General features: G+C 39.4%; 1 protein-coding gene across 1 annotated transcript in view; it reads right to left on the bottom strand.

Annotated features, from left to right (window-relative positions):
- Positions 1–7,678, bottom strand: part of slc34a2a (solute carrier family 34 member 2a) — a 9,219-nt gene extending 1,541 nt beyond the window's left edge. The window contains exons 1-13 of the mRNA XM_044341557.1: positions 7,244–7,678; positions 6,277–6,340; positions 6,081–6,191; positions 4,323–4,451; positions 4,093–4,236; positions 3,831–3,942; positions 3,134–3,326; positions 1,996–2,091; positions 1,785–1,905; positions 1,114–1,281; positions 885–1,001; positions 484–608; positions 1–277 (exon numbers count right to left, since the gene is read on the bottom strand). The exon at positions 1–277 is cut by the window's left edge and continues 1,541 nt beyond it. Of these exons, the coding sequence (XP_044197492.1) occupies positions 1–277; positions 484–608; positions 885–1,001; positions 1,114–1,281; positions 1,785–1,905; positions 1,996–2,091; positions 3,134–3,326; positions 3,831–3,942; positions 4,093–4,236; positions 4,323–4,451; positions 6,081–6,191; positions 6,277–6,340; positions 7,244–7,267 (1,681 nt within the window). The 5' untranslated portion in view covers positions 7,268–7,678. The remainder of the gene's footprint in view (positions 278–483; positions 609–884; positions 1,002–1,113; positions 1,282–1,784; positions 1,906–1,995; positions 2,092–3,133; positions 3,327–3,830; positions 3,943–4,092; positions 4,237–4,322; positions 4,452–6,080; positions 6,192–6,276; positions 6,341–7,243) is intronic.
- Between the last annotated feature and the right edge of the window lie 4,135 nt (positions 7,679–11,813).

The raw sequence follows: 11,813 nt of genomic DNA, 5'->3' as shown, positions 1-11,813 counted from the left end.
TCTGTTTCTGCAGCATGTTGATCACCATGATGGTGATCAACATGACGACCAGAGGTACACCCACACCCACCAGTACCTGCCAGCCAGCCAGAGACAGGCTGAAGACGGAGAGCGGTAAAATGAAGAAGCAGCAGATGATGTAGACAGCAGCAAACCAGCGGTAGGTGGCCGTGATGTTGCCCAAGCTTTTAGCCAGCCGAATAGGGACTCGAGTGAAGGGGATTGGATACCACAGAAGGATGCCAGAGATGTTGAAGAGGAAGTGCACGAGGGCAATCTGGAACAAACATAAACAAAACTTTGTTTGCAGGCTGCTACTTTTCTCCTCATAAAATACACATTTGGAACTCGCTTACATATAAAAAGTGGAAGCTCAAAACATGGAAATAGATCTTATGCACATTGAATCAAAAACATGTAAAACCTATTTAAAAGGCAGTTTGGTCGGCCTGCGTGAGTGCACGTTTGTGTGGAATTACTGACCTGTAGAGCGTTAGCCAGTGTGTCTCCAGGACTAGCCATAGCAGCCAGGATGGCTGTAGTGGTTGTGCCAATATTTGAACCCAGAGACAATGGGTACGCTCTCTCTATGCTGATGACACCAATACCTATTCAAACAAAGAGGATACTGGTCAAAATACATTTTCACACACTTATACTCTTCCTGTCTCTCTAGCTACCGCAGCCCATTTTATTCCTGTTTCATGTGTATAATTCACATGATTTATTATTAACACTGTGAAGTTTGGTGTCAAAAGAAAATACAATGACTATAATAATTACAAGCAGAATCAGGCCAACTATTGTGACTTTGAAGTGCAACATGGTGCATATATGTTTAAAATGAAACAAAATAGAAGAGATGGATGGATGAGTGATCTCACCAACGAGTGGAGTGATAGCAGAAGTGAAAACCGAACTGCTCTGCACAATGAATGTCATTGCAGCTCCGACTACAATGGCGATGTAACCTGTGACCCAACCAAATGGGAACGGGAAATCTGCACACACACACATATATAGGCAAGCACAGAAACATGCATTCATGTGTTACTAATCAGTGCAATCACATCCAATTCATTGTAAAATCACAGCTTGCGTATAGCCGCTCACCGGTGTTTAGGATCTTCTTGATGACCGAGGCCACCTGTCCCTTCAGCATGGAGTTGAGCAGCTTGACGATGAGGACCAGGCAGGAGCAAAGCACCAGTAGGGAGAGAGCCAGCAGGATCAGACCCACCGCCAGGTCGGGCAGATCCACATCCACAAAGATGTGCATACCTGAGGACACACAGAAACATACATGAAATTATGGATACAAGCAGGTGATGACTTGCTTTAAAGTTGCATTAAAAGATTTTTCTGGCCACTGGCAGGCAGACAAACTCTAATATATTATCACTTTATGAAGTTGTTATCATCAAAATGTTGCTAGATGTTCCACTATATTCAAGACTAGTTTGTTAACTGCTGTTTGGTGCTGGCAGGTGGCTTACTGTATAGTGTTTTTTTGTTGTAAACTGCTGTCTTTTGCTGCTGGAAATAGGGTAAATAAATGTCTATAAAACCAAAACATTGAGCTAAAAGAGACTAAGAACCTTCACCGAGGAAAGAATGATGTTGAGCTGCTTAGTTAGGTTAAACCCTCCTGTGATGCCATGTGAAACAAAGCTACAGTATTTATATAATGACATCAATATCTAATTCACATTTTCTTTATATACAGATAACCCTGTTTGCAATCCAATGTGGCAAAATAGAGTAACAATTCTGTGAAAACTCACATTTCTTGACGTTGTATGTGTTAGAGACGTTCTTCAGTGTGTAGGTGTAGTTTCCATCGACCCAGCAGAGAGACGGAGACGTGCAGTTCTCTGGACCAGGAACTGTAACATTCATTAAGGTCTGAAAAAGAGCGGCAGTTTGAAAATAAATATTGTAATCATTCTTGATGTGTCTGAGTATTTGTTTTAAGGTTGACATGTTTGATCTTACTGTGTTGCTGAAGGTTTGGCACCATTTCTTGATGAGACTCTTATTCCTGGCTTCTGGGTCACCGGTGGCGATCCCACTAATGACAGACTCATCCAGCTGGATCGGAGGGAACAATACAGAACATCCAGAAATGTACAACCATGACAAAGGTTAACAATGTTATATAATGACTTGAATCTTAATCTATCTCTCTGATAGAAACAACACAGTGCTAACAGTTACAAACATCCACATTCATCCTCCAGAAAATATGTCTAATACTGCTTTATGGCTTCATGAATCACATTTCTACCAGTTTATCTTTATTATTATTATCTACTGTGGAATTCAGTATTGCCTCATATAAATAACATAAGTGTCTGGTAACCAGTTAAAGAGGACATAACATGCACATTTCCTGGTCTGTATTTTTTTCTGGGGCTTTACTAGAATATCTTTGTATGATTTACAGTTCAAAAAACTCCTTATTTATCTTATACTGGTCCTTTATGCAGTCCCTCAGTTAAGCCTCTGTCTGAAACAGGCTGTTTAGCTCCCGCCCCTTTAAGGTTATTAAAGCCTTAAAGAGACACTGTTCTGATTGGTTAGCTTCCAGAGGCTACATAAACAAACAGTAATAGTAGGATTTAACTTTTTTCCCATTCTTTACTCAAAATGGAAACTTCTCAAATACATCTGCACATGTTTGAGTCTGAATCCTGTCTGAAATATGCGAGTGGACAACATGAACAACATTAGAATACATAACAAACAGCTGTATGTCGTCATGAGGAAGAAGTAGAGAGCAGGCTGAAACCCTGGCTGTTATATTTAATCAGGTTATGGGATGACACAATTGTGTGAGATTATTTTTGGCATTATGTTGGATGGATTCCTGTTTTTTGTTTATTTTGTGCTGTCTTACACAAGGGTAAAATGTGCTTTATGTTGTGTGAAACACTTATTCTAAATCATTTTGGTGTTATAGGCTAATCTGATCTTTTCCAGCAGGTTATAACGATCCCTACAACAACTTGACTCCTTTCCTTCACTCTGGATAAGACTGTTGCCAAATTTCTGTTAAAATCTTTTTGTAACACCAATAAAATTTGATCACGTTTGCAGTGACAGTAACAGTATTACAAGCGTGACATCTTACCTCTATAATTGACTCGGTGAGAGGATCAGTGATCACATTTAACAGGTCTGGGGCCTCTCCACTCTGGATATGGAAGGAGTCGATGATGAGCTTGGTGATCATGTACAAGTAACCAGTCGCGACCTCTAGAGGCAGCAGCACCAGCACAGAGAGCCAGTTGAAGAAGTCGTGCACTGTGGCCCCTGCAAAAGCCCTGGGTGCGTCGTGAAAGGGTAGAAATAAGTTCATTTTCCAATGGGAGCTGCATATCAGTGCTGTCCAGTGTAAAACACTCCATACACACTGTTTAGATCATCTTGAGGATCATAAATTATAGATTGAATATGGATCATTTGTAGTTTTTAGAAAAAGAGAAGGACTTAATTTAATATAAACTTTTAAAAACCGATTACCACAAAGTTCAAAATGCTGTTGTCAGTTCATCCAAATTTGGGATATACTAAACATTTTCAGACAGCAATTATATCAAGTTTTGTTTTTTAAATGCTGGACTCACTGTATGTGCTGTCACTTGTTGGAGTTTGTTACCACTGTGACGGTGGTGTATCAGGAAATTTCTAGTAAAGAATTTCTGTCTAAATGTTGTAACGGGTCAATATATGTACTCGACTGCTACATGAATAACAGATAATTCATCAGGGTCATTCTGTAGATACTGTTGAAGAAAACAGCAAAGAGAAACACAAAAAATGATTACCTGCGAAAGGTACTACGGTCACCAGCCTGCGTCATGGCAACAAGCGTGTTTGTAACAGAAGTGCCGATGTTGGTGCCCATGATGATAGGAACAGCCAGCTGGACCGTTAGCACTGCCGAAACACACACACACACACACTTCTCCTTCATCATCAGCTCTCTCTCTCTGCCTCTCCTCAACACCTCCAGCATCATCATCATTATTCATCTGTACTTATTCTGTGCATGGATGTGTGTGTCTATATGTGCATCTTTGTACTCACATCCAGAAGACACCATGCTGACAACTATGGAAGAGGAAGTGGATGAGCTCTGAACCAGCAGGGTGACCAGAACACCGATGACCAGACCAGCCAGAGGGTTGGACAAAACTGAGTTGTCCTGAAAGATGTCGCCAGCTGTTTTACCTGGTGAACAAAGGAACAATTAAGAACAAAGGAGAAAGCAGCTGCATGTTACTGCCATGGGCTGAGACAAGTGTTGGTGCGTTTACCTCCAACAAGCTGGAAGGCTGAGCTGAGGATGTCGAGGGAGCAGATGAACATGTAGAGGAGACCCAACAGCAAGATGCCCTTCCCCACAGACACGAACACTCTCAGCACCTTCCCTCTGGTGTCCAGAGCTGAGACAGACACCAAAAATGATCAGGATTAAACGTAATTTGATTCAATTATATAGAACTAGCTAGAATAAATAATATGAGAAGAAGAAAAAAGAGAAACTTTCCACTTTCCACTACACAGCATCCTTGCATCTAAGTTTGCACAAACATCATTCTGCACAGTGAAGCTCAAACAACAAGAAGAAAAACACAATTTTGAGTGGAGAGGGACTTTAAATTTTAAACATAGTTATCCTAAGCACAGAGCTCACACCAAATTCTCAAAAACTGATTTATTACCATTAATTAACTTAAAAAACAAAGATTACTCCAATGGAAATTGCTGTTTGTTCAATTATATAACCAGAAATACATAACATATCATTTAAAGTTGAGTAACCTCCTGTTAAGGTCAGTTGCAATATCATTATAACCTCTTGTTGAGTTCACGACACTCAACAGTGACTGACTCACCTCACTTTAACTTTGATATCCCGTCTATGATGGGCTGGATTGCATCAATTACTATTTATGACCTCTGCAGTCTAAATAATCAGATCAATCAATCAGTGATTTAATTTATTGTCCTTTAAATGAGGCAATAATTCTTTGGAAATTTGCCCATCTTTATGAAGGAGTTCTAAGAGACATGTTACACTGCATATTCTGTGAATTTAGTTTCATGTAGGTGATGTACGGCTGGTTTAACTATAGAAAAACTGGTCTGACAACATGTGTGTGGTTATGCAACATGTTATAGTAGGACACTTTATCATATCTACTTTATCATATCTATGTAATTAATCAGCCGACATGTAAATATATTACTTATTGCCGAAGTACATCTAATCAGGACACACACATACATGTGTATAACCTTAAAGGATAGAAACACTAAAGAGGTTTTCCCCACTGTAATCATTCTTCCTGTTCATACTGGCTATTAAAAGATCCCCTTCAGATGCATTTTCAGTAAAAGTGATTGGGGCCAAAAGTCATTTTGTGTAAAAAAGCATTTGAAAATTTATCTGTAGCTTCTATTCAGCTTCAGCAGTCTGAGTTAGTCATATCAAGTGGATATCTGACACATTTACAGTCTTTTTAGCATCAAATTCCCTCTTTGTGTTTCCTCGGACAGTGTTTCCCTGTTGAGCTGCAGGTGGAAGTATAGTAACAAAAAGAGGAACTTTGGCACTAAAAAGACAGTAACGTTGAAAGATATCTACTTGATTTGACTCGTTTGGACGCTGAAGCTTCATATTAGCTTCAGATCAACTTTTAAATACATGTTTGCACAGAAGGAGGACTGTGGATTTTGTCCTCCATCACTTCCATTGTAAGGTCATTATGAAGGGATCTTCTAATGGTCAGTATGAACAGGAGGAATAATTATGGCAAGAAAAAACAAGGCACAAAGAAGCAGACAGGAAACAAGGGGACAGAGAAAGATGGGAATGACATGCGACAAGGGTCCCTGGTTGGAATCGAAGCAGGAACGTTGGGTTTATGTGGCATTTATGTGGTGACCATTTGGCTACCAGTCCGCTTCTTGACTGTTGTGTCAAGACAGACTTGAAAAATTGTGAAACCGTCCTTTAAAAATACAGGACAGTAGAGGACAGTGCTTAGTGACTGTTTAAAAGTCTTCACCTGACCACGGGACCCCTGTGTCCTTCAGCTCCGGGAGGTCCCATGGATCTGCTTCCTTCACCTCCCTTTCAATCAAAGCCACCGTGGAATGTGCAGGGCTCCCTTTGACCTCTATGACAGACAAAAAACCTTAATATAGTATATTATATTTATTGTCATTAGCTTTCTGTTGTATTTCATACAATATAAAGAGTACCTTGGTTTTCATTTCCATGACTCATATTGTGATCTTCTTTGGATTTGTTTTGGGGAGCCACTGGCTGAAAAAGAAGGAAGTATTTGATATGAAGAGTTACAATCCAAACTTATGTCTATGTTAGAAAATATTTATTTTCTTAATGTCATGAGTAAATATTCAAAGGTTGTAGATGGTTCTATCTAATGAGGCTGTCACTGTTACTAGGTAGTTGCTAGGACACGAGTGGCACATGCTGTTTGTTTCTTTTTCCTTCGTTAGCTTGTACTTTGTGTTTTGTCTGTAATTTCTGTTCATTGCAGACCACTGGTAACGCTACGTAGAGGATGTTAACTGCATCAGACACCTCAACCTCAACATAGATGCTTTAATACTCCATTATACTCTCTAATCAGAGTAATATCTGAAGTGTTACTCAGTCAGCCAAATTCATATCCGGGAGGTAACCTTCTCTCCGTTATATAATGACTGTTTTGCAAGTAAAGGTCATGACATTTTTCCCATTTTGAAATGACATGTTATTAAAAAATAAAGTCAAAATGTCAACCTAAAAAGCTGACTACACATCATGACGGTGACTTGCATCATATCATATCATTAAAGTTTACAGCAACCCAGTTTTAAAATATCACTATCAGACCATCAGGTTCAGAAATATTGCACATGTGGACACACACACACACACACACACACTTTCCCTCACATGCAAAGGTATTGATCACAGTCACATGGGCTGCAGTAAAGTTCCATTCAACAGTATGACACAGAAGGAAAGCAACCAGCTAAACTGATATTTAAAAAGTGTTTTTTGAATGTGCTATTTGAAAGCATTAATTATGGTTTTGTTTTTAGTTTTATGTGCACTTGAGGTATAATGCAATTCAGTTAAATTAAAATAAAAATAAATAAATTGGCATTCTAAAGTCAGGCGAGCATGCAGATTGATAGAAGCCATGTTTGTCCTTACCTGTGGCAGGTGTAGTGAGTCCATGCTTCTTGTGTGCGGAGTTCACCTGCGCTCCTGGTTTTAAAATGCTGCCTCCACGCAGGTAAGAGTGAAGGGTCCGTGCAGGGCAGCGGAGGAAGTGATGCACAACCTCTACATCACTAAGAACATTTCCACGTCATAGATAAGAGGAACACACCTTTCAAACCTTGATTACTCTTACCTGTTGTAAACTCTCAAAGTCGTGTTGCAATCCAGTTCACATTTTAACTGATAAGTCTTGAGTTATCAGCCTGTACCTTCCTGGTTTTGCATCTAACATTCATAGGAAGATCAATTTGTTAGCTTGTTAGTTTGATTTGCTACGAGCCAAAGTGTGCATCCATGTAAAATAGGAGAGAAACCACTATAACCTGAACCTATAGCCTGAACCTATAACCAATACTCTTACAGTCCTCAGAGTGATGAGAGCTCCAGTTGGCAAAGATTTATCTCACTATCAGATAGACCTCGTGGGAGTATGTGTGGGGGTAGGTGGGTGAGAGGGTGGAGGGGGGAGTGAGTGGGAAGGGTGTGGTTCAGGCGCTGATTGACTTGTAACACTTTAGTTTCTGTATGTGTGTGTGTGTGTGGGGGGGGGGGGTATGCTCTATTTTTGGCACATAGAAATCTTTTGTAGCAATCTATTGATTTTCTTAATACAGCTGCCCATTGGTCAATTCTTAATAATACCAATGACCTAAGTTTAGGCCTGTAAAACAATGGCTAAGAGAGAACTCACAGGAGACAAGTCAGACTGGGCCGCACTGATGCAATTTCCACGGAAGTTGTGTTGATTGCTGGGACAATGTTAGGTGAGGACATGAGGGGGAAGCCAGAGTCCTTTTTGACAGCCTCTATCTCTCCATGTTCACTCTCTGAAGTGCCCCCGTTTCAGTTCAGTTCAGTTCAGTTCAGTTCAGATCTTTATTGTCCCACAAAACATATTGATCTAAAACAATTCTGAATGGGGAAACATGAACAAAATATGTCTTAACTCTCCATAAGTTATTTGAGCTATGTACATTTTTTAGTTTTTGAGATATGCTCATTTTCACGAGCAGAGTGCAAAGGCGTTTTGATAGTTTCATCTATTATTACGATCAAATGTGATGACGCGAGAGACAGAAGCTTTATCTTTCAGCTGAAAAAAAGAGTGAATGCTCTCGATATTACGGTTTTTATTTTAGATCAGTTGAAACACGATTATGCAAACAAAAAATAAAGTGATAAACTGTGTGAGGAATCAAGAGGCAGTTTATTATAATGTATTAGAGTTACAACCACTTTTTGCACATGAAAACTTAAAGCCGTTGCGCATCTCTATCCAAGACCCAGGTCCTAATAGAACACTTCCATGCTTTATTTCTACCCTGTTTGATTGTTGGTTTATTTATAGGAGGAAGTGCACATTAATTAACATTGAAATTTTGAAAATGTTCATGTAAATGTTGCTCAGCATATAATTTTCAGTTTTTCAATTTTTGGTCCTGTTGGCACATCAGAGAGGCACTTGACCCCTTTCCAACGAAGGCAGTTCGAGGGCCGGTTCAGAGCCAGTGCCCAATCTCAAACCAGTTCTTCACATTTCAACAGCCAAAGAAGTGGCTCTCAGCCAGGAAAACTGGTTCCAGAGTGGCACCAAGTCTTTGCTGGTCTATAAGACAGAAATGCTTATCATGACCAACCAAAAACAAACCTCTGCCATCGTGGTGCAGATTTTGAGCCAGGCTAAAATCTGTTAATATGTCACTTAATTAACTTTTAATATTTTTTCAGGTGAGAAAGTAATCATGTAGATTCCCAATATGTGGTCAGTTTATCCAAATAACACCTGTTTGGAAATTTAGTGGCCAAAGTGCCCATGTGGTTTGCTCAAGTACCCCCACAATGACTAAACTGACACCTAAGTGCCTACTGATCATCCCAGATGCCCCTCTGTTCCCCCCAAAAGCCCCTCTAAGTGACCAATCAAGTCCCTCAAGTGCTGCTATTATCAGCCTAAGTGTCCTACCGCTCTAACATGTCCTTAGGACCAAACTGAACCTTAACCCTGCGTAGGAGGTCTTTTTCTTGCCTCACTCACACTCACACAGTTCTCCTTGGGAAAGACATGTTTCTTTCTCTCTCTCATGCACAGATTAGACAAAACATATTTTTTAGTCTGGCCTCTCCTGTTATGTCATGTTGCTGATGTTGTTGATAACTGGGACAACAGAGGAAAAAATACACCTCTATTTTAGGTTTATCAATAAATGGTAGCCTATTGATTGTGATTTAGTGTCTCTTCCTCTTCCCTCTGTCTCTTCCTCTCTGGACACACTCTGGATAAAAAGACTCATGTTGAATCCTCATCTCAAGCCAAGTTTTGAGTATAAACACCTTTATTTACTTTATGCAGCTTCATACAGTATAAGAGGCAATAAAAGTCTTCATTGTATCAAATGGTGTGCAATGGCGTCACCTAGGTATCATACGATGCCATTGCAACATTCTACCATTTTATTCTAATTTTGGCAGCGTCTTGATAATCTGATACAAATAACCTAATTTATTGTATTTTTGTCTCTGTGGAAGTATGGCTTGTTATAGCTGATACTGCATGGATACAACCAGCACATGGCGGGACAATTATTATGGAATATATTACGTTTTGTAAGTCTCTGATGAGTGACTTTGTTATAAAGTTTCTCAGCTTTCATTAGATTTCTTTTAATGTGTGTTGTATCCTTCTATCATATGTGTTTTGATGTCGTTTTGTCTGCTTTTGCATTGCTCATTTGTTTGTTTTAATGCATTTTTTTAATGCAGAACCCTAAATGTAATCAATATTTGGTGTGACCACGTTTTGTCTTTAAAACTGCACCAATTCTCCTCGTTACACTTAAACACAGTTTTTCAAGGCATTTGGCAGGAATGCAGGCAGTTTTTCCTGCATCTTGGAGAAGTTGCCACAGTTCTTCTGTGGATTTATGCGTCTCAGTGTCTTCTGTCTCTACATTTAATCTCAGACTGACACAATGATGTTGAGATCAGGGCTCTCTGGGGGTCATACCATCTGTTGCAGGACTCCTTGTTCCTCTTGTGGGTGAAGATAGTTCCTCATGACTCTGGCTGTATGATTGGGAATCAATCTGGGACCGATCAGACATTTCCTGATGGATAACAATCTAGTGCCTAAAACTTTTGCACAGTTCTGGATGTTAAACAATCTGGGCTGACAAATCAATAAAGTAACATTAAGCACTAAGAGGTAACTTTGTATTGCCAGGTAATACTATAATAAAAGATTGTTATTCTGTAATTATGCTGGTATGATTTGCCATTACTAGTGGTGGAAAGTAACTAAGTACATTTACTCAAGTACTATACTTAAGTACAGTTTTGAGGTACTTGTACTCTACTTGAGTATTTCCATGTGATGCTACTTTCTACATGTCAGAGGGAAATATTGTACTTTCTACTCCACTACATTTATTTGACAGCTTTAGTTACTTTTCAGATGAAGATTTGACACAATGGATAATATAACAAGCTTTTAAAATACAACACATTGTTAAAGATGAAACCAGTGGTTTCCAACCTTTTTGGCTTTTGACGTCTTACAAAAAGCAGTGTGTAGTCGGGGTCACATTTCACATGTCTATGAGTTGTTAACAGCTCCACCAAATAGTGATTTTTCCCTCTAAACTTCTCACATGCTTTCATTTCAATAAATGTTCAAATGATCCAATATTTCAGCAAAAATCAAAGAATAGTGATTAATCATCATTAATCCCATTAATCATCTCACGACCCCTCAGATTTATCTGCTGACCCTTTGGAGGGGCCCGACCCCTAGGTTGGGAACCACTGGACTAAACTAGCTAACTGTCTATAAAGTAGTGTAAACTAGCTCCACCTCCAGCAGCTACAACAGTAACATTAATAATCTAATGTCATATGATAATATATCAGTCAGAGGGACAAAATGAATAGTTTTACTTTAATACTTTAAGTACATTTTGCTGCTAATACTTATGTACTTTTACTTAAGAGGGATTTTTCATGCAGGACTTTTACTTGTAATGGAGTATTTTTACACTGCTGTATTGGTACTTTTACTGAAGTAAAGGATTTTGAGTACTTCCTCCAACACTGGCCGTTACTTGCACACAGGTGAGGATGTGAGTAGAGGTTGTAGCACTAGAGGGCAGACGTTGACATCGCATGTGCCCTTTCAAGGTTATGTACATCTTTAAATCTTTAATATGCATTAAACAAAGAACTGGGTGTTAACTTTCGAGAAGTAACACATTTCTTGCATCACATTTTTCTTGCTTAAACTAACGTTAACTGTCATTTTTTTCCTAGGATGGCGAAGTCATATCCCGCCCTTCTCTGCCTCTGATTGGCTAGTGCTCGTTGCCTTCTTTGGTTTTATTGGTTAGATTTAGGTATGAGGAGTGAGATTGGTTAGGGTTAGGGTAAGAATATCTGGGTAAGCCAATCAGAGACAGAGTAAGGCGGGTCGTAATGCCATCCTAGGAAAAGTAACCGACAAATGGCACCT

This window comes from Thunnus albacares, chromosome 3 (assembly GCF_914725855.1).
Source record: "Thunnus albacares chromosome 3, fThuAlb1.1, whole genome shotgun sequence".
In the NCBI taxonomy this organism is placed as follows: domain Eukaryota; kingdom Metazoa; phylum Chordata; class Actinopteri; order Scombriformes; family Scombridae; genus Thunnus; species Thunnus albacares.
Note: the sequence above shows the minus strand (reverse complement) of the source record. Positions and strands in the feature narration are given on the sequence as shown.